The sequence below is a fragment of the Dasypus novemcinctus genome, chromosome 20, assembly GCF_030445035.2.
Source record: "Dasypus novemcinctus isolate mDasNov1 chromosome 20, mDasNov1.1.hap2, whole genome shotgun sequence".
In the NCBI taxonomy this organism is placed as follows: domain Eukaryota; kingdom Metazoa; phylum Chordata; class Mammalia; order Cingulata; family Dasypodidae; genus Dasypus; species Dasypus novemcinctus.
Genome location: NC_080692.1, coordinates 24,588,732 through 24,610,333, shown reverse-complemented (window position 1 = coordinate 24,610,333; position 21,602 = coordinate 24,588,732). Strand labels below are relative to the sequence as shown.

Genomic DNA, 21,602 nt, shown 5'->3' with positions numbered 1-21,602 from the left:
CCCCACTTTGTTTTTATTTTTTTGGCTATATATTATGTCCTTGTTCAGAAGTACCATAATTTATTTAATTAGTTCCATAATGGTGGACATTTAATTTGTTTATAATCCTGTGCTATTAGCAGTGGTTTATTTCTAAGATAAGGGATTTGGAATCAGACAGTGAGTAGTCTCAAGTGTCTGAAAAAGTATCTTAAGATCTTTGGAGTAGCACAAACATTTGGACAATATATTTATACATTTGTGGGGTTTTAATTTTTTGCTTCTTTAAATTTATTTTTTACTTTTATTCCCTCATACTTTATATTTCTGGTGAAAATTGTTTGCAGTAAATCATAAGCTTCTCCATTGCTTAAGGCTGTAACTTCTCTTTTCTACTTTTTTGTTATCTCCCAACTTTATATCCATCATTGAAAGAAAGGGACTAGAAAGCATATTGTCGCTTCATCCTCCTCTTGTGAGAAGAGCTGTCGCATATTATTGTTTTAGTTGTGTTGACTGCTTACCTATACATAATTAGAACTCAATTTCTTCTAAGTACTTCAGTCCAAACAGGCATTCCACACGTTGTGCACGAGACCAGTCATGAAAAAGGAGCTAGCTGAATGGGAATTGTGAGGACCAGGGGTGGCTAGTGGTGCCAACGTCAACATCTCTGAGTCCTGGCCCTCCCTCTGCCCCAGGAGGAAGAGGAGGTAGAACGGGAAATCATAAAACAGGAAGAAAGTGTGGATCCTGACTACTGGGAGAAATTGCTGCGGCACCATTATGAGCAGCAGCAAGAAGATCTGGCCCGAAATCTGGGCAAAGGGAAAAGAATTCGTAAACAGGTCAACTACAATGATGGCTCACAGGAGGACCGAGGTGTGTGTGGCCGGCCCCGTCCCCCACCCATGGGCCGTTCCACTAGAGCAGTGGGCCCCGCTCATCTGCCCTCTCTCCCTCCAGATTGGCAGGACGACCAGTCCGACAACCAGTCCGATTACTCAGTGGCTTCAGAGGAAGGTGATGAAGACTTTGATGAACGTTCAGAAGGTGAGGGCTGTGCCTCTCTGCTGGTTTTCTAAGTATTGCTTTGTCTAATACCCCTACCAGTGTCACTCATGCATCCTTTTCTTCTTGCAGCTCCCCGCAGGCCCAGTCGTAAGGGCCTGCGGAATGACAAAGATAAGCCATTACCTCCTCTGTTGGCTCGTGTTGGTGGGAATATTGAAGTAAGTGTCATTATGATTCTAAGGTGTCGGGGTGAGTGCCAGATACTGGGTTTGGGGTGGAGTAAGATCTGCTTCCCCTTACCTATCTTCCTTTCCCCGCTAGGTACTTGGTTTTAATGCTCGTCAGAGAAAAGCCTTTCTTAATGCAATTATGCGATATGGGATGCCACCCCAGGATGCTTTCACCACTCAGTGGCTTGTGAGAGATCTTCGAGGCAAATCAGAGAAAGAGTTCAAGTAAGTTGAGAGCTGGGGCTACAGATAACACAGCATGGGCCTCTATCCAGTTGTTCCCCAGGCCAGGCTGTGCCTGGAGTGGCTGTTTTTTCTGTGCTGAAGTTGGCAGGTGAAGCGGTCAGTAATAAGAGTTCTTTGTGTCCCTAGCCTCCCTGGGGGAGTGCCTGGGGCATGGTGGGGGTCTGGAGGCCAGCTTTCCAGTGCAGTAATGGGCTCCACCTCAAGATGGAGCCATAGTCCTTGCCGGGGATGATGTTTAACTGGGGTGGAAAGAATGGGATCTGAGTGTTGGCATGGTGCCTGTTTAACTCTTTCTCTACTTCCTCACTATAGGGCCTATGTGTCTCTTTTTATGCGGCATTTATGTGAGCCTGGAGCAGATGGGGCAGAGACGTTTGCTGATGGTGTCCCCCGAGAAGGCCTGTCTCGCCAGCATGTCCTTACTAGGATTGGTGTCATGTCCTTGATTCGCAAGAAGGTGAGCCCTGACCCTCTCTCCATCATTATAAAATTTTAGGGGAAACTGGAGGGCCAACAGGAAAGGCGCCTAGAGCTGAAACTGAGTCTTCAACTTCTTGTCCTGTTACTCTAGGTTCAAGAGTTTGAACATGTTAACGGGCGCTGGAGCATGCCTGAGCTGGCTGAAGTAGAGGAAAACAAGAAAATGTCCCAGCCGGGGTCACCCTCCCCAAAGACTCCTACACCCTCCACTCCAGGGGACACACAACCCAATACTCCTGCTCCTGCCCCACCCCCTGGTAAGTCTGTCTGTACTGTCATTTTCTATTCCTCTCTCGTCCTGGCTTATGCTTTTTTCTGCTCCCCTGTGCTCAGGTCTAACAGGGGAGTCGGTAGCAGGACGCACAGTAATCTCCCTCTCAGTTTAGGAGGGCCATCCTAAGAATAGGACTGGCTCTTAAAGGCACGAGAGGACAGTATGAGACAAACTGGGAAGGCATGACCTTCTCTCTGATCTTGGACCTTCTTCTTAATTGATTGCCTTCTATTGGTCTGCAGAGGATGGGATAAAAATAGAAGAAAATAGCCTCAAAGAAGAAGAGAGTGCGGAAGGAGAAAAGGAGGTTAAAACTACAGCCCCTGAGGCCACTGTTGAGGTAAGAGATGGGTGACCATGTACCATACCAAAGGCAAATGGATACACCCACTCTTCTGTTCAGTGCCGGGCTGTCTGCTTCATGTTCTGACTTTTTTTCCTTTGAAGTGTACACAACCCTCTGCCCCTGCCTCAGAGGATGAAAAGGTCCTTGTTGAACTTCCTGAGGGAGAGGAGAAAGTGGAAAAGGCAGAGGTGAAGGAGAGAACAGAGGAACCTATGGAGACAGAGACCAAAGGTACCCCGGTTTTCATGTATTACTTACCTCTGTGTGAACTACAGTAGCCTTTGGACTTCCAGCTAGGCCACAGAGATGTCAGGAAGAAATTTACACTGAAGAATCCTGTTCCTATCATTTCAAACCATGGTGTCTCCCCACCCTACCCCCAAGCTATCTGTCTTTTTAGACTTAAAAATGTGAAGATTTATCCCCCCTCCATTGTCTGCTCTCTGTCCATTTACTTTGTGTTCTCTTGTGTCCCCTTGTATTCTTGTCAGCGGCACTGGGAATCTGTCTCTTTTTTGTTGCACCATCTTGCTGTGTCAACTCTCTGTGTGTGCGGTGCCATTCCTGGGCAGACTGAGCTTTTTTCACATGGGGCAGCTTTCCTTGTGGGGTGCACTCCTTGCATGTGGGGCTCCCCTATGCGGGGGACATCCCTGCATGGCACAGCACTCCTTGTGCACAGCAGCACTGTGGGTCAGGAGGCCCTGGGTTTGAAGCCTGGACCTCCCATATGATAGGTGGACGCTGTATCAGTTGAGCCAAATCCGCTTCCCTGTCTTTTGTGACTTTAATCGTAGAGATTTAGGTTTAGGACTATTGCATTTGGATAATAGTGTAGAACATTCTTTGTTTAGGTATTCTCTCAATGCTATTTGTTTCCTCAGGTGCTGCTGAGGTGGAGAAGGTAGAGGAGAAGTCAGCAATAGATCTGACCCCCATTGTGGTGGAGGATAAAGGTGGGTGTTTGGAGAAGCCTGATGGTGGTTTATAGGAATTCTAAGATCAGAAGTGAGGACTTTTTCCTCTCCCGTTTCCCCTTTGCAACCATACGGCCATTTCGTCCCAAGATAAAAGACTTCATCTGTCCCCACATTTGGTTGTCAATGGGCTGACGAGTTTTTCTGGGCCTGAGGGACACCTGTGTGGAGAAGGGTGGTGGTGGATAGATGTATTGCAGCATATAGTGCTATGGGTAAGGACCATGGTCCTAGACTCCTGTCTGGAGCTGATGTTTTTCTTCTGCATATCCTGTAGAAGAGAAGAAAGAAGAAGAAGAGAAAAAAGAGGTGATGCTTCAGAATGGAGAGACCCCCAAAGAGCTCAATGATGAGAAGCAGAAGAAAAACATTAAACAGCGTTTCATGTTCAACATTGCAGATGGTGGTTTTACTGGTATGAAAATGAGGGGCCTTCTGGGGCTAGAAGGATTGGGTTATTATCTGATACCAGGGTACAGAGATAGTACCTCTATTCGGCGGACACAATAGAGCATAATCATATGTTCCTCTCGATAGGTGGAGAAAAGTTTTGATAAGAAAAGATAACATTCATTTATGATTAAAAGCACATAGCAAAAAAAAAAAAGGAGGGGAGAAGCACACACCAAAGTGTGGAGCGGGTGTAGTTCAGTGGTTGAGTGCCTGCTTTGCATGCATGAGGTCCTGGGTTCAATCCCTAGTACCTCCTTTAAAAAAAAAAGCACATAGCAAGAGAAGAAATTTAGGTTGTATATATATTACTAGAATTAAAGTTAACAAAAACAGGACTGTACAATACATATAGTGAACCCTATTATAGTGGACTATAGTTAATAGTACAATGATAGCAATGTGCTTTCAAGAATTTTAACAAATGTACCACACTAATGCAAGGTGTTAATAATAGGGTGGTATACTGAAACTGTATTTTATGCATGATTTAAAAAATTTTTTTAAACTTTATTTTGTACATTTATTAATTGAAAATATAAACAGTAATTAAAAAGAAAAAGAAAACAGTTAAAACATTTCTCAACTGAATATTCTGGATACATATAAATTTTTAAAAAAATAATACAATGTTACAAAATATATTTGGATCATAGTAACACAATCATAAAGTATTTGTCCTTTTGTGTCTGGCGTGCTTTGCGCAACATAATGTCCTCCAGGTTCATCCATGTTGTCATATGCTTGATTTTCTGTAAACCCACAAATTCTCTAATTGAAAAAATAAGGGAAAAAAAAGCACATTACAATGTAGGAAGAGAAAGGAACTTCCTCATCCAGAGAAAGGATGTCTACAAAAATGTATAGCAAACATCAGACTTAACTGTGAAATTCTTAACAAACAGAAACCAGGTGAGGAAATGCCAGGCTGATAGCATCCTCCCCTGGATTCCAGAGGCTTGCTACTAAGATGGTATCTGGAGCCAGAGAGAAATGCTTTGGAATTCTCATGTTTACCTTTCTTTTTCTCCTCAACCTTCCCTAAATCACTCCCTCTCCCTTCAGAATTGCACTCCCTTTGGCAGAATGAGGAGCGGGCAGCCACAGTCACCAAGAAGACTTATGAGATCTGGCATCGACGGCATGACTATTGGCTGCTGGCTGGCATCATAAAGTATCCTTTGCCGAGTCTGGGCTGAGGTTCTTGGCGAAGGGTCCAGAAGGTCCCCAGTTTGAGGTTCTTACTTGTCTTGTTTTGTATTTCCTGAGCACTTTTCCAATAGCCATGGCTATGCCCGGTGGCAGGACATCCAGAATGACCCACGCTATGCCATCCTCAATGAACCTTTCAAAGGTGAAATGAACCGTGGCAATTTCTTAGAAATCAAGAATAAGTTTCTAGCACGAAGATTCAAGGTGAGCAGGAAGGGGAGGAATACAGCTTTTAAGTGACAGCCTTTAAAGTGCAGAAGGAGCTGCAAAGGAGGGAGTCAGTTCTCTTTTGTACTTAACTTTTTGTTTTATTTCCAAGTAACTTAAACATTAGGGATAAAGACATTCAGACTGGAAGAATTAACTAGCTGTACAAGAACTGTAGATGACTGCCTAATGCCAGGGTATAGATTAGCACAGGGGTTAGTTGGGGGAACAAAATAGGTTGGAGTGTTCAAGAAAGCTACTCATAGATGGGATTGAATAGAATCTCTGGGGAGGTAGGGCTGTTGTTGGATTGGTGGTACTTTTTTGAGGGTGTCTATCAGATAACCTGTGTGGAGAAGGGGCAGGGGTGGATACAAAGAAGAGACAGGAGGCAGAGCTCCATTTTCAGAATCACTAGGGCTAAGCCCATATCTGAAGGGCATCTCAGGAAGTCAGCAAATGTTCACTGAGGGTACCATTTGTGCAGACCACCAAATGGGATACAAAGAAGACAAGATGTGGATCTTGAGCTAAAGTATACGGGGTGGAGTGGGTAAAAAATTTACACTGATAAATCTTCAAGCCTGCTGCCTGTTCTCCAGGAGCTTTCAGTTTAAAGTAGAGGCAAATGTGTGAATAAATGAATGCCATTCTGAATATTTGGAAGGAGACTGATGAATGCTGTAACAAAGTTCTCCAGAGAGAATTTGGGAAAGGGGAAAGGAGCTCACACATGGCTTCATGAAGAAGGTGGCACTTGAATAAAGCTTGGATGAACAGGGTAGAGACTTTTGGGTAGAAAGAGAAGGGTGTTTGAACCAAAGGGATGATATTGGGCAAAGGAAGACTCAATAAAGCTTAAGGTGTTGGAAAATGGCAGATTGTCCTGTTGGAAAACATTTGTGTTGGGTAAGGTCAGAGGCAGGTTGGAAAGAGAGAGAGAGGGGTAGAGGTCAGTAGGTGGGCTTTTGGTACCAGATTAGAGTTTGGACTTTATAGTTAATGGGGGGCCATGAAGGTTTGGGAACAGTTTTGATAGGACCAAAAGAGATGGAAACAGAACATTCATGTGATCATAGAACAATCATATAGTCATGAGGTATTAGGGGCCTAGGCTGTGATGCTAACTGTGGAAAAGGATAAGGATAAAGGAAACAAAATACCAAAGAATTTGTAGAACTCAAGTGATTTATTATAGAGGTTGGCAAATGTTTCCATAAAGAGCCAGAGAGTAAATATCTTAGACTTTGCGGGCCATTTGGTCTCTTTTGTAAATACTCTGACTCTGCCATTGTAGTGTGAAAGCAGCTATAGGTGTCATAATTGAATAAATGTGGATGCATTCCAATCAGATTTTATTTATAGAAACTAATTTGAATTTCATATGATTTTCATGAAGGGTTGTGAAGTTTAATTTTTTTTTCAACCAGTTAAAAATGAAGAAAACCATTCTTAGCTCTTAGATTGTACAAAATCAGGTGGCACGTCAGATTTGGCCTATCAGCCCTAGTTGGCAGACTTCTGACTTAGTAATTTGAGCTACAGGGGAGTGACACTCCAAAGAGAACTGAAGTTTTAAGCCTGAGTTGGTGAGAATGTTAAATTATTGGTGGATATAGTGAAGTAAGGAGAGGGAGCAGTTTGGAGAAAACAATTTCAGTTTTAGAGGAATTGGTGACACTTCCCTCCCCACCATAAATGAGTGAGATCAGAGAGTGATCAGGGCTTGAGATGAAATTTGAGAAACATCAAGTTTATCTGCATAGATGTGCTGGTGGAAGCTTGGGGAGGAGAGATCCCTTGGCAAAATGCTTTAAAATAGCAATGAGCCAGTGGCTGAGCTTGAAGAATGCCTATAGCTCGAGACAGGTAGAAGGAGTTGTTAGTGAAAGTGATGGGGTATACAGATTGAAAGGGGATAGTCTGGGGATAAATTGGTATGCCCTGATGGGAACAGGCCTTATGAAAAAAAAATAGCCTGTTATTCTCATGACATCCTTTTCTTGGCCCAAATTGATTCATTATCTTGAAGAATCAATGGGTACTTGGGAACTAATTTACAAACCCAGGAATTTGGCCTCTGGAACATATTTCAAAGAACCTCTTACAAAGCTCTGTCAGGCAACATGTATAAGAGTGTTCACTGCAGTATGATTTTTGGTGGTAGGTATCTGGATCAGCCTAGATGTCTGGCACTGAGAGAGTGGACAGGTAATATGGGGACTCACGTCAGAGCATTAAGCAACAAGTTAAAAGCTACAAATTACACGTCTGTGTAATGGCATAAATGGGCTTTCTAAAAAGGCATACAGAGGAAAAATAAACTGCATTTTAAATGAATAGAACAGTCTAAATTAGAAATGCATGCATATGGAGCAATAATATTCAACCTTGAACACACACAAGACACAGTTAAGTATATTAGAAGGGTCACTTATTGGAGGAATGAGAAAGAGAGTGAAATAAGGGGATAAAAGAAAAATATTTAAATTATTTTTTAATTTTTAGAAAATAATTTTAAAGAGTAAAACAACAAAAATGATTTGGTAGGTATAGCCATAAGCTGGACTACTATGCAACCATTAAAACATTTGTTTTGAAGAGTATCTGATAAAAAAAGATGCTCTGTATGTACTTTTGAGTTGAAAACATGATACAGATAGTAAATAGAATGATCTCAATTACGTAAAAAATATATATGCATAGAAAAACCTGGAAAGAAAAACATCAACATATTAATATAACTCTAGGAGATAGGATTACATGTGATTTTAATTCTTATACATTCTGTACTTTCTAAATTGAGATTTTATCACTGTTGTATAAGACTCAATAAAGGACCCCAAACAAACAAACAAAAGGGCAATGTAGGGTTGGACTGCTTGGGTTGTAGGGTGTAGCCACCCATGAGGGTCTTTATGGACTCATTACCTGGAGGAAGAGGGCCTGCCCACTGGCTGAGAGGCCCGTTAGAAGTACGCCACATGAGAGTGACAGTCCAATTCCCCTTTCCTTTTCATCCCTTGTCCAGCTCTTGGAACAAGCTCTGGTGATTGAGGAGCAGCTGCGCCGGGCAGCTTACCTGAACATGTCAGAGGACCCCTCTCACCCTTCCATGGCCCTAAACACCCGCTTTGCTGAGGTGGAGTGTTTGGCAGAGAGTCATCAGCACCTGTCCAAGGAGTCAATGGCAGGAAACAAGCCAGCCAATGCGGTCCTGCACAAAGGTAGCCAGTGGCTCTCCTGCCTCCTGCTGGTTGAGCCTCCTTGCCACTCCACCCTTTTCCTAACACTGACGTTCTTCTTTCCATGCCTTTTATGGGGTCCCTTTGTCAAGAGGTTAAAATGTGCTGCAGGCTTTTGCCTTCCTCCTTGAGAAGGAGGCTTCCACCTTAGAGGCAATCAAGGACAACAGTTCTTTGCTCTTTTACTCCTAATACATTCATGTTTTTGGAGGTGGAAAGCAAAGCAAAACAGTAGTGTCATTTGGGATGCCTTAGAGGTAACTTCAGGTGATTTAAGATACCTTGGAATTTTAGACCTCTTTCCAAATTTTGTTCCTAATTAAAACACTGTGAGGAGGGTAGAGGGTGAAATGAGGACAAAGATAGCTGTTTGTTTTTTTAAATTAAGGGAATAGGAGACAGATCCTGAAGTGGAGAGTAAGAAAAGGAAACAATAGGAATAAGCTCTTGAGAAGTGGAGGAAGCAGGGAAAAATAAGGATTTAGGTGACTTTAAAAAGCACAGAATCACGGATACCTGGATGGCATATGAGGAACAGGAATGAGAATGGTGGAGGCGAGTTTTTATGACCGAGTGATGAAAAGCAACACTCCAAGGTCCATCACAGGCCCTTGGTCATTGAGAAGTGGGGGTGGGGGAGACTGGTTCACTGTGGTGGAAGGATCTCAGTTTTGACCACCACAGCTTACCACCTTTTCTTTTTCCTCCGGCAGTTCTGAAACAGCTGGAAGAACTGTTGAGTGACATGAAAGCTGATGTGACACGACTCCCAGCTACCATTGCCCGAATTCCCCCAGTTGCTGTGAGGCTGCAGATGTCAGAGCGTAACATTCTCAGCCGCCTGGCAAACCGGGCACCTGAACCTACCCCACAGCAGGTAGAGCCATTTTCTTCTGGCCAGCTCTTCCAGCAGAGCCATTCTGGAACTTATAACTTTGCTGTCTCTAGCTTTATGGATTGGGTAGGTGGGGCTGTCTATCAGGGAATTCCCTGGGGATCGGGTGGACTTTGGGCTGGAATTCTGACTCTCGGCTCTATCCCTACAGGTAGCCCAGCAGCAGTGAAGAGCCAGATTGATGATACCACCTCTACCGCTGAGCAGCGACCTTCCTCACTTTCCCTCGTCCCAGCTTCTCTCCTGGGGGCCTGAGAGACCCTCTCCTTCCTTGTGCCCCATTGTCCATGTTGTAAAAGGAACAGCCCCCATGCACTGGGGGAGGGGAGGGAGCGAGGGGCAGTGGTGCCCTTCCTGCTGGAGAGACATGCAGCAGTAGCGCCGGCGCCATCTGCAGGGAGCTGGTGGGCTGGCCCTTTGGGCTCTGGCTTCTTCCCACTGTAACGTCTGTTACACACAAACTGTTGTGGGTTCCCGCCAGGCTTGAAGAAAATGATCTGAATTTCTTCCTCCTTTTGGTTTTATTTTGTTGGTTTATTTTGTGTTTTCTTTTAATCCTTTTTTGGGGGTATTCAGAGTGGGCCGGGCCCCTGGGCGAGACACAGCTACCTCTGTTGGCATCTTTTTAATACCAGGAACCCAGCGGCTCCAGCCACTGAGCGGCTAGAACGAAATAAAGTGAAAAATAAAAAATAAAAATAAAAAAAAAAAAGGAAAAAACCAAAAGCATAAAAAACCACAGCAAATTTCTTGATGGAAATTGAAAATAAAAGTTTCCTTGTATTTTAGTGCTCTGGTTCAGTGTGGCTGTAGGTGCAGGTGGATGAGTGTGTAAGAGAAGCCCTGAGAAGTGTGTAATTGAAAACTAGGGGTCATCTTGTGTCCTGAAATTCCGTGGCACCTTTTGTCTGTTGTGCCCCTGCCTGATGTGCTCCCGAGCAAGGAGGACCTCCACCTGTGGAAAATGAGTCTCCCAAAGTGCCTGGGCTCCTGCCCTGCGCTGCCCATTAATGCCTTCGTGAGCCTGAGCGAGCCGCTAACCTGGGCTGCGGACTTCTCACGGATCAGATGAGGATAGCTGCCTCACAGAGTTACGGAGATTAAACAGCATGGTGCTTGCAACGTTTTTTTGACACCGACTGAGCATTACCTTAGTATTTTGAAGGAAGGCTGAAGTAGGGGATTGGGCTAATATGTGTAGAACTAGGATTTGAGATGTCTCCCTCCCGCCCTCTCCCCAGGCTTTGGGGAACCTTACCTGAGGGGGGCTATGCAGGGGCCCGTGAGGTGCCCAAGGAAGACAGTCTCCTAATCAAAAGCTTGGGGGAAGGCGGTAAAGTGGCCCGCCGGTTCCACGACCTCCAGGCGGGACGTCGGGCGGTTGAAGAATGTCCGGGGAGAGTCCTGCTAGGCCCCTGTTCACCGGGAGGAGGGCAACTTTTCTGACTCTAAATCTGCCTGGAGGCCAGGAGCCGTCATCCGGAGGGGAGGGCGGAGGAGCCGAGGGCGGGCCTGTTCTCCGCCGCGGCCTTGCTCTGCCGCTCCCACGTCGGCCGCCGCTGCCTAGCAACAGCCGGAAGAGGCGGGGCAGCGAAGCGAGCGCGGCCCGTGCGCCTGCGCGGGACGTTTCCGTGGAGTGGGTTGTGCGAACTCTAGCCCGGGAGTGCACGTGGAGTGCGGCACCTGGGGCTGAGGGGCTGCTTCGGCCTGAACCCGCTTTTGGGTGAGCTAAGGGTGTGTCTGGAGGAAGTCGGGGAACGAAGGGTGGCCGCGCTGGCCTGGACTGGTGCGTGGGACCCCAGGCGGGGCCTTAGGGCAGAAGGGCGGTTGGGTCGGGCCTCGAGGGGCCGTCGCGGACGTCGCGGTCGAGGCGGTCCTCCCTCCCGCGCTAACATGCTAAGCGTGCTTGTTCTGCCGTGCCTCTTTCAACACGCGCGACTCCGCTTCGATTTTTTCCCAGTACCAGTACCATGGGGCGCAAGTTGGATCCTACGAAGAAGGAAAAGCGCGGGCCGGGCCGAAAGGCCCGTAAACAGAAAGGTGCCGAGACGGAGCTCGCCAGATTCTTGCCGGCAGGTAAGGCTCAGTGGTGGTCTCCTGGCCCCCCTCACACCGCGATTTTGCTTTATTTTTTCCATTGAAGTGGAATCTTCTTTGATTCATTAGGGAATATGTGTGAGTGAAACATTGTCGGTGTCATCAGTTTAGAATTTAAGGAAGATGCCACAGGGCATCAGTATCCGTGCAAGGAGAGATGCAGTTTAACATTGTGGGAGTTTAGAGAAAGGGGAATCCCCGGCAATTACGGATTTATAAAAAAAATTTGTTGTTAAGAAGGTAGGTTTTGAAAAATGGGTAGCATTTAGCCAGTGGAAGTTGGGGAGGAGACAAACCAGTCACTGTGAGCTGCATTGTGGAAGGTGTGGAGATGGGTTTCCACTGAGATGGGGAGTCTACACTACTTGAGTGTTGCCTAGCAGCAGACTGGCAGAAGAGAAGACTGGACAGGTAGTTTATATAGGGCTTTGGATAAAAGATGCTGTTTCTTAATATTGGTAAATGCCAGGCACCCCACCAAACCCTTTGGACATTTGACGTCAGTTCATCCTCTTAGATCTCCACGAGGGAGACCTCATTGTCTTGATTTACTATTGAGAAAGTGGAAGCTGAGAGGTTAAGTAACTTGCATGCAATTATTAACATGTCTGGGATTTAAATTTTTTATTTTTTGGAAATGAAAAACATCGCAGTTGTGAAGGTAAAATCTGCGCTTGAATACTGATTAAATTGAGAGTAAAGGAAAGAGTAGAAGAAAAGATAAGTTTTGAATCTGAGTTCTTATAAGAATGATGATGCAGTTTATTGGAACCTGAGGTCCAGAGGGAGGCCTAATTTGGGTTTGGTTGATGAACAACCAGATGAGTTCTTCATCCTCTTATCCAGCTTCGGACAGAGAACTGTAAAATGAGTTACAATCTGCTCCCTTTAATTAGTGTACTAACTCTCTTCCCACTTTTTACTTTCTCCTTTTCTTTTCCACTCTATCCTCCTATTCTGCCTCATTTTTCTATAGCTGATGATGAAAATTCCAAGAGGCTGTCTAGTCGTGCTCGCAAGAGGTGAGTGTGGATGTCCAAATTTATATAGATTAAATTGATACTGCTTGTTTTTAGCCACATGGAATAGGTTGGTGAGAAGGGCTGATTTGGGACTCTTGATCCTTGGCAGTTGCGATGGGAAATGGCAGAACCTGGAGGTGTGTTCCTCTTTCATCCTTTATATCTTTTCAGGGCAGCCAAGAGGAGGTTAGGCTCTGCCAAAGCTCCTGAGACAAATAAGTCTTCTGGGGCTAAACCGTTGCCTGGAAAGCTACTGAAAGGTCAGTGAAAATAGGGGGGTGCTACATGAGGGGTTGTCTGGGTCCTAGACAGGGAAGGCCTTGCTCAGCTGTTCTGGGGAGAACGGAACAGTCATCGGGTATTTTTAGGGGTAGAAAGCCCAGGATCCATGAGTGCGGGGCAGGTGTGGTCGTCATCAGTCCAGGGTTCTTCAAGCCCTTACTTAGGACTCTCTGCAGGACCTGTCCAAACACCTGGTAGGAAGGGAGCCCAGTCCTTATTCAACACTGCTCAAGGCAAAAAGCGCCCAGCACCAACCCATAGCAGTGATGAGGAGGAGGAGGAAGACTCTGGAGAAGATGGAGTTGTGAAGCAGGGGGGCCTCTGGGGCTCTGAGGACAATGACAGTGATGCCGACATGGTAGATGACTATGGAGCTGATTCCAACGCAGAGGAGGAAGAATGGGATGAAGATGAAGAGGTGAGATTCAGTGGGTGCTCCACAAGGGATCCTTGCCATTTGGTTTCTTTCTAGATTCTTGACGCTGTTCCTCAGAGACAGAAATGAGCCTGACTAAAGAAAAGGAATTTTGCTGCTCCCCCACTGTTTCCACCTTAAATTCTCTTTTATTGCTCATGCAGGTTTAAAAGAGCTATAGAATAGAGAACATTTACAAAAGGGAGAGTGCTCAGTTCTGGTGAGGATGTGGTACGGTGAATGCTTGTATGCCCCACTGATAGGAAAGGAAATGCCTGCAGACTTTTTATGAAGTATTTGTTATCTAAGAACTTTTAAAAGTTTCTTCGTTTTGACTTAGTAATTCCCTGATTAGGAAGATAACTCAAAATGTGAAGATAACTCAAAAGACTTTTTTTTTTTTAAAGATTTATTTATTTTATTTATTTCTCTCCCCTTTCCCTCACCCCCTGGTTGTCTGTTCTCTGTGTCTATTTGCTGTGTCTTCTTCTTTGTTCGCTTCTGTTTTCAGCAGCACAGGAATCCGTGTTTCTTTTTGTTGTGTCATCTTGTTGTGTCAGCTCTCCATGTGTATGGCGCCATGGCTGGGCAGGCTGAACTTTTTTTCGCGCTGGGCGGCTCTCCTTACGGGGCGCACTCCTTATGCGTGGGGCTCCCCTACGCAGGGGACACCCCTGCATAGCAGGGTACTCCTTGCGCGCATCAGCACAGCACGTGGGCCAGCTCCACACGGGTCAAGGAGGCCGGGGGTTTGAACCGCGGACCTCCCATGTGGTAGACAGACACCCTAACCACTGGGCCAAGTCCGCTTCCCTCAAAAGGCTTTTATTTACAGGGGTGTAAGAAGGTGTTTACTTAATTACACCATTAGTTTTGCTAGAGAAATTCAGACATTGTAGAGTTCTTTAGAGTATAAAGGGACTCTTCCCCCATAGTGCCTCTTCTTTCTACAGTTACTATCAGCAGTTTTACAGTCAGCAAACAAATGATGCACCAAAATATGGAAGCTTCCATAATATCCAGTATGCTTAATTTGTCAAGGCTTATACGTAATGACTAAAGTATGTCCATTGTATTTATGAAAATACTGGTGATCTAACTGAATGGAAAAAAGGAACAAACTTGCAAATGCATTGTGATTTTAACTATGGAAAATACAGAGAAAGCCTGGAAGAAAATAAGGAAAAAGTGGTTGCCCAATGGCAATTTTTCCCTCCTCTATACATATGGGCATTTCTTACATTTTAAGCTTTTCATTGTGGAAAAGTAAACTACCAAAGTAGAGAAAGCAATATAATAAACCCTTTTCAATCTATTCGTTTAGTTTCAACCATAATTAACATTGTTCCAATCAGTTACATTTCTTCAGCATCCATATTTCCTTTGAGAGCAAGTGTTATATTTGTATTTAGGGAAAAAGAAAACACAGAGACGGTAGAAGGGCAGACTTTGCGTTACCAGTCCCTTGTCTCTTTTTCCAGTTGCTGCCCATTGAAAGGGCTGCTCAGAAGCAGAAGGCCAAGGAGAGTGCTGCTGGGTGAGTTTTGCAAACCGTTAGGATGGAGAAAGTTGTGAGGAAGGAGGAAGACTCTGTTTTGGTCTGACTCCCTGTTTCTGGACCTGTTTCTAGGGGCCAGTGGAGTGAGGAGGAGACTGATGAAGAGGAGGAAGAGAAGAAAATATCCCCTGAGTTGGCTCCCACAAAGGGTGATGAGGTGGATGGAGACCTGCAGATCAACGTGGATGAGGAGGAGCCCTTTGTGCTGCCCCCTGCTGGGGAGATGGAGCAGAATATCCTTCCATTGCAGGGTGAAGGCGGGCCCGGGGAAAGTCCTTGGGAGGGGGGTCTTCCAGTTCTTTGGGCCACGTGAAACAGTTCCTTAACCAGACCCAAGCGCCCAGGCACCAGACCTGCAGCGAGTTCACAAGCGCATCCAGGACATAGTGGGCGTGCTGCGGGACTTCGGGACTCAGCGGGAGGAAGGCCGGTCTCGTGCAGAGTACCTGAACCGTCTTCAAAAGGATCTGGCTGTCTACTACTCCTATGGAGACTTCCTGCTTGGCAAGCTCATGGACCTCTTCCCCCTGTCTGAGGTAACGATTTGGCACTCTGTCTTGTTTGCTTCTTTTCCTCCTCTTCCCTCTTAACCGGTGTGAGGAGTCAGCCCCCTTTCGCTCTTCATTCTGAGCTCCTTGGCCAGCCTGACTCACTCCCTGCCATCCTGCCTCCCCAGCTGGTAGAGTTCTTAGAAGCTAATGAGGTTCCTCGGCCCATCACACTCCGGACCAATACCTTGAAAACCCGGCGCCGGGACCTTGCTCAGGTGAGGGCTGAATTTAAAAAAATATATATATATATATTTATTTTTCCCCCAGCTCCTTTGTTGTTTTACGCTTGTCGTCTGCTCTCTGCGTCCATTTGTTGTGCGCTCTTCTGTGTCTTCTTTCCTTCTCTTTAGGCGGCACTGGGAACCAATCCCAGGACCTTCTGGAGTGGGAGAGAGGTGTTCAATCTCTTGTGCCATCTCAGCTCCCTGGTCTGCTGTGTCTCTTATTGTCTCTCCTCTGTGTGTCTCTATATTGCGTCATCTTGCTGCACCAGCTCTCCACGGGGGCCAGCTTGCCTTTACCAGGAGGTCCCAGGAATAGAACCCTGGACCTCCTATAGGGTAGATAGGAGCCCAATCGCTTGAGGCACATCCCCTTCCCTGGGATGGGTTTTGAGGTTTGCTTATGTCAAGGAGGGGCCGGTTTCTGCCAACCCCTGGAAGTCCCCTACCCTGTCCTGACTGGATGAGGTCTTAGTACCTAAGCATTTCTTGGGACAAGAGTGTTCCCAGGAGGCAATCCTAGAGAGGCCTGCTGTCATGCTGGATCTGATAGTCTTAGGGCCCAGGGTTTCTGGAGTGGGATACCTGTCTCTCTACTCCCTGTTACTGGGTTGATTCATCCACATCAGGAACAAACTGGAAAGAGTTGTCTACCTTTTAGGTCATTGGAAAGATGATGAAAAACATGGTTCCTACCCCCAGAAAAAGACACACATACACAATATTTTTCTTTCATTTATTTTCTTTTTTGGCTCCCTCGTCTGCTTGCTGGTTGTTTTTGTCTGTTGTCTTTTTTTAGGAGGCACCAGGAACTGAACCCAGGACCTCCCGTGTGGGAGGTGGGTGCTCAGCTGCTTGAGCCACATCTGCTCCCTCTTCTTAACTTTCTTATTAGAACTTTGATTTATATCTTTTTTTTTTTTTTTTTTAAAGATTCATTTATTTATTTAATTTCCCCCCCTCCCCTGGTTGTCTGTTCTTGGTGTCTATTTGCTGCGTCTTGTTTCTTTGTCCGCTTCTGTTGTCGTCAGCGGCACGGGAAGTGTGGGCGGCGCCATTCCTCGGCAGGCTGCTCTTTCTTTTCACGCTGGGCGGCTCTCCTTACGGGGCGCACTCCTTGCGCGTGGGGCTCCCCCACGCGGGGGACACCCTTGCGTGGCACTGCACTCCTTGCGTGCATCAGCGCTGCACATGGCCAGTTCCACACGGGTCAAGGAGGCCTGGGGTTTGAACCGCGGACCTCCCATATGGTAGACGGACGCCCTAACCACTGGGCCAAAGTCCGTTTCCCTCATTTATATCTTATACCCACCAAGCAAAAACTCCCTTTCTATCCTTTATTTCCAGGGAACTTCTAATTTACTTTCTCTTTTCAAATTTGTTACTTTATTTCGTGAAGCAACATCATGTAGTATTGTCTTTATGTACCTCATAAACAATATTCTTAAGCTCTTTTCCAGGGGTTCAGGGACCCCAAGTTAAAGACCCTTGTTCTGAAGTCAGTGGTATGGTCCTGTGTGATTCTTGCCTCTGAGTGAAGATAACCCAGTAATTATCTTTAATACGTGTTAGCCAGTGCAATGTTAAATTTTAGGGTGGTGAGGGGGGCTGAGCCTCTTGGAAATCAGAGGCCATTTCCAGGAAATAAAAGAGCAGTAGCTGGCAGACTGCTCCATTGGGATGGACTTAAGCTCTCCAGTTAGGAGCCTGAGGTTAGGGAAAAGGACACCATAGGATGGGATGGGAAGGTGAGCTGGGCGGGCAGAGTCCAGGACAATTTTGCTAGGCTTAAGAGCTCCAAGGTTTGTGCTACAGGCCTGCTGGCAGGACCATGATTTCATGTCTCCTGTTTTCTGAGTATAGCAACCAGGTAGGTTCTTAAAACTTCATCTTCTCTTCAGGCTCTAATCAATCGTGGGGTTAACCTGGATCCACTTGGCAAGTGGTCAAAGACCGGACTAGTGGTATATGATTCTTCAGTGCCCATTGGTAAGTGTCCCCTGCCTAGTAGCCTTTCTGCCCTTGTCACAGCATGTCACAGATGGGTCCTCCTCCACAGGTGCTACTCCTGAGTACCTGGCTGGTCACTACATGCTGCAGGGGGCCTCCAGTATGCTGCCCGTCATGGCCTTGGCACCCCAGGAACACGAGCGGATCCTGGACATGTGTTGTGCCCCTGGAGGAAAGACCAGCTACATAGGTACAGGACAGTCAGGCAGGGCTCTCTGTGTTTGAAAGTCGCAGGGGTTGGTGATTCACGAGTGCTAGTAAAACACTGTGCCAGGCAGCCAGCAGTGTGGCAAGGAGAGCAGGTTCGAATCCCAGATGTGCCACTTACCACCCATGTGACCTTGGGCGAGCCCCTGGCTGGTCTTCTTGTGTCATTTGTAAAGTGGGGTTGCAGTTACACTTGGGCTGAGGATTGAGCGAATGTGTTTAAAAGAACTTGGCCCAGTGTTGAGTGCATGAACAGTTGTAACCTTTTTATTAAGCTGTAGCCACCTGAAGGAAGTGATTTAGACTGCAGGGCCTGAATGAAATAGAGTAGAAATGGAGGTCATGTGGGCGCCTCCCCGGGGGGCCAGTGTGGTCTGAGTGGACTGGACAGCAGGCAGTGGGAGTGGGGCTTACTGGGGGTGGAGTTTTGCCTGGCAGCGATGAACCTTCACCTTGGGCATCTGGGCTGGAGTGTGACAGCAAGTGTGGAGCAGGCAGCTGCTCAGCACTGTGCCTCACCTGCCCTCCAGCCCAGCTGATGAAGAACACAGGTGTGATCCTGGCCAACGATGCCAATGCCGAGCGGCTCAAGAGTGTCGTGGGCAACCTGCACCGGCTGGGAGTCAGCAACACCATTATCAGCCACTATGATGGGCGCCAGTTCCCCAAGGTGGGGCCTGGGGCTCCCCCTCCCCTGCGTGTCTTTCCTGAGGTTTCTTCCACTTTACCTTCCCCTCCCTGACACCAGTCTGTTTAGACCCTCCCCCTAGGGAGTGAACGTGCAGGTGGCAGAAAACATCTGATTAACCTCCCCCTTCTCCTCAGGTGGTGGGGGGCTTTGACCGAGTCCTGCTGGATGCCCCCTGCAGTGGCACTGGGGTCATTTCCAAGGATCCAGCTGTGAAGACCAACAAGGTGAGAGTTGAGCGAGCCTTGGCTGGTCCTCGAGCAGCAGTGTGCAGGAGGATCGCTGAGCAGTCGGTAGCTTCTCCCTCTCCTCCTGACATGCCTTTTGAAATTCTTACACCCTTCTCTCTCCTCTTGGGGCAGGATGAGAAGGACATCCTGCGCTGTGCCCACCTTCAGAAAGAGTTGCTTTTGAGTGCCATCGACTCTGTCAATGCCACCTCCAAGACAGGGGGCTACCTCGTCTACTGTACCTGTTCTATTATGGTGAGATCTTGGTCAGGGCAGAGCCAGGGAGGCAGCATTGGGTGGCGGTTCGCCCCTTCCCTTGGAGCGTCCTTCAGCTCCTCTCCTCCTCCGATCTGTGTCTCCTTCAACACATCCAGGTGGAGGAAAACGAATGGGTGGTAGACTATGCCCTGAAAAAGAGGAACGTGCGGCTCGTGCCCACGGGTCTTGACTTTGGCCAGGAAGGTTTCACCCGCTTTCGAGAAAGGCGCTTCCACCCCACCTTGCGTTCCACACGCCGTTTCTACCCGCATACCCACAATATGGATGGTTTCTTTATTGCCAAGTTCAAGAAATTCTCTAATTCTATCCCCCAGTCCCAGGCGACAGGTAAGTGAGCTGTTCTTTCTGCCTTTCAGGAGGCTTTATGGTGTGGCTGTAGGAAAGGGAAGGATTTCTGCTTCCTTTACCCCAGCCTTTGCATGTTTGGATGAGAGAACCCTTTCATCCCAACCAAAATTGTTCCTGAGCCCTGGGCCCCTTTTGAATGTCTTGGAGCGTTCATGTGGTGATGGGCCTTGTCTTTTGTTCTCCCAAGTGGTTGCAGTTATTCAGCACTAGATGCATCCCCACTGCAGCGTCTGCTTTCTTTTCCTTCTCAGCCCAGGAGTATGCCGTTTCTGGTCCAGCATTTACTGCCCTGGGTTGGCACAAGCCTCCTTAGAGCTATCAGCAGTTTTCCCAGCCCTTTACGCTAATTGCAGATCATTTCCTCTGCCATCTGGAGGAGTCTGGCTGGTCTGGATCTCAAGGGTAGGGGTGGGGTTTCTGAAACAGGCCTTAGAGCTCTGTTTGCTAGGATTTAACTCTGGGTTTAGTTGGAGGAGGGAAAGAGCTGCTGAATACAAACTGCATGATTTCTTGAGTTGATTATTTTTCTTTAAATGACATCTCTTACAAAAATCCCATCCTGACTGTTAATTTTGAGTGAAAACCATAAATAAAATATATACGCTGTTTGAGGTGATGAAAAAGTTGGGGTAATGGATGTTGGTGATGGTAGCACAATATCGTGAATGTAATTATTACCACTACTGATTTGTATGCTTGAAAGTGGTTAAAATGGGAAATTTTGAGTTAGGTTACTGCAATTAAAACTTGAAAAATAACAAAGAAAAAGTATATACTTAATATATCACTCCTAATTTATGCCTGATATACTGGTTTCCTGTTGCTGTTGGTGTGCCTTATTTTCCTGCATTCCACTAGAATCCACGTGAAAAAAAATTGTCTTCCTTGATTTAAAAAAAAGGCCCAGTGCTTCAGGGTTGTCAGGAGTCCCTGGGATTCGCCTCTCTTAGAATGTCTTGGTACTTGCTGTCCTCAAGGGGGCGCAGCTTCCTCTTAAAACCTTTCGGCCCAAGGAATGGGGAGTGATCTCTTCCTAGGAGGTTGATCTGTCCAAACAGGACTTGAGTAAAGGCCAGGGGATACTAACTAATGGAATCTACTCTTAAGACTGACCTTGTGTGTAACACTTGGTCAGGAGACATCCTGTAGGCACTTCCCACACTTTAATACCTGTTCTTGTCTCCACTAACGATGTCTATCTAGTGATGAGGCTTATTTTCTCATAAGAGCTGTTTAATTTTATTTCTACAGGAAATTCTGCAGTGGCTGCCCCTACAGACACAGACTTGCCTGACCTGAAAGGTCAGGGTACCCCCATGCCTAAGAACAGCAGCCATACAGCCAAGAAGGCCCAGGGGGCTGGGAAGGCAAAGCATTTGCAGAAACAGCACCATCCCAAGAAGGCCAGTTTCCGGAAACAGAATGGTATCTCCAAAGGGGTCAACTCAAAACTGTCCACTGTACCTTCTGTCACCAAGGCACAAGCTTCCTCCAAGCTCCAGGATAGCAATCTGCCAGCTGAAAAAGCTAAAGTGGTTGGGGAGCCAGGGGTGGTGGAGAAGCTAAAGCAGAAATCGCCTAAACTGCAGTCCCCCAAGAAAATTGCCGCCTTGAAGCAGAATGCCCCTCCCAATGGCATGGACTCAGAAATGCCCACTGTGCTTTCCCTCTCTGAGACCCAAGCCACCCCCATGCCCATGGACTGTGGTCAGCCTCTTGGGAAAAGGCCGTCCAAGAAGGCTGCCTTGCAGAAACAGAATGGCACCCCCACAGGACCTCACACTCCCTCCGTCAACTCCCTCAGTCTCAGCCGGCCCCCACCAGCCAAGAGGAGGAGGTCTCGGTCAAGAGGCAACAGCCGGTCGCTGCTGTCTTGAGACACGAATGGTTGGAAACTAGATCAGTGTGGCTGCTTGCCATGATCACTGGCCGGAGCTCTTTCTCCACAGGATGGCTTTCCTGCTGTGCATACTCATGGAATTTAATACACATTTTACAGCCTTTGGCCAGTGTGATTTTTTGGGGGGTAGGGCTAGGTGCCTTCTTTAGAGTAGAGGTGGGAGGGTGGGGCTGGGGTCTTCTGAAAAGAAGGAAGAGTTCAGAGTTACTGAGAAATCGGGTTAATTTCAGGCCCCTGGT

The 21,602-nt window shown here is 46.8% G+C and overlaps 2 protein-coding genes and 1 non-coding gene across 24 annotated transcripts in view; all 3 read left to right on the top strand.

Annotated features, from left to right (window-relative positions):
* Window positions 1-10,343, top strand: part of CHD4 (chromodomain helicase DNA binding protein 4) — a 30,739-nt gene extending 20,396 nt beyond the window's left edge. For 7 of the 22 annotated variants that reach the window (XM_058282653.2, XM_058282660.2, XM_058282670.2 and 4 more), the window contains exons 26-40: window positions 681-861; window positions 946-1,032; window positions 1,123-1,211; window positions 1,315-1,448; window positions 1,782-1,926; window positions 2,041-2,206; window positions 2,466-2,563; window positions 2,671-2,800; window positions 3,454-3,525; window positions 3,824-3,961; window positions 5,062-5,170; window positions 5,280-5,412; window positions 8,447-8,645; window positions 9,374-9,537; window positions 9,707-10,343. In XM_058282653.2, the coding sequence (XP_058138636.1) occupies window positions 681-861; window positions 946-1,032; window positions 1,123-1,211; window positions 1,315-1,448; window positions 1,782-1,926; window positions 2,041-2,206; window positions 2,466-2,563; window positions 2,671-2,800; window positions 3,454-3,525; window positions 3,824-3,961; window positions 5,062-5,170; window positions 5,280-5,412; window positions 8,447-8,645; window positions 9,374-9,537; window positions 9,707-9,724 (1,863 nt within the window). In that variant the 3' untranslated portion in view covers window positions 9,725-10,343. Of the gene's footprint in view, window positions 1-680; window positions 1,033-1,122; window positions 1,212-1,314; window positions 1,449-1,781; window positions 1,927-2,040; window positions 2,207-2,465; window positions 2,564-2,670; window positions 2,801-3,453; window positions 3,526-3,823; window positions 3,962-5,061; window positions 5,171-5,279; window positions 5,413-8,446; window positions 8,646-9,373; window positions 9,538-9,706 lie in introns of all 22 variants that reach the window. The other 15 variants (XM_058282655.2, XM_058282662.2, XM_058282672.2 and 12 more) reach the window with 4 other exon arrangements.
* LOC111766787 (small Cajal body-specific RNA 11) lies at window positions 2,243-2,385 on the top strand. Its single transcript, XR_002798754.1, has one exon. It is a non-coding gene; the product is annotated as a small Cajal body-specific RNA 11 (non-coding RNA).
* An 821-nt stretch (window positions 10,344-11,164) lies between the features above and the next one.
* NOP2 (NOP2 nucleolar protein) lies at window positions 11,165-21,466 on the top strand. Its single transcript, XM_058282641.2, has 16 exons — window positions 11,165-11,278; window positions 11,516-11,631; window positions 12,629-12,674; window positions 12,846-12,934; window positions 13,133-13,374; window positions 14,853-14,908; window positions 15,002-15,162; window positions 15,266-15,465; window positions 15,606-15,695; window positions 17,603-17,690; window positions 17,761-17,901; window positions 18,449-18,588; window positions 18,744-18,833; window positions 18,969-19,091; window positions 19,211-19,442; window positions 20,715-21,466. Exons 2-16 carry the CDS (start codon window positions 11,526-11,528, stop codon window positions 21,338-21,340), a joined length of 2,430 nt encoding a protein of 809 aa, XP_058138624.1. The 5' UTR covers window positions 11,165-11,278; window positions 11,516-11,525; the 3' UTR covers window positions 21,341-21,466.
* Window positions 21,467-21,602: the final 136 nt, after the last annotated feature.

What these genes read in the sequence shown, in the direction of transcription:
- NOP2 (XM_058282641.2), top strand. Translation starts at nt 11,526, where the DNA reads ATGGGGCGCAAGTTGGATCCTACGAAGAAGGAAAAGCGCGGGCCGGGC. An exon ending in GCCTGGAAAGCTACTGAAAG is followed by an intron (nt 12,935 to 13,132) that starts GTCAGTGAAAAT and finishes GACTCTCTGCAG; the next exon opens with GACCTGTCCAAACACCTGGT. An exon ending in ATGGGCGCCAGTTCCCCAAG is followed by an intron (nt 18,589 to 18,743) that starts GTGGGGCCTGGG and finishes CCTTCTCCTCAG; the next exon opens with GTGGTGGGGGGCTTTGACCG.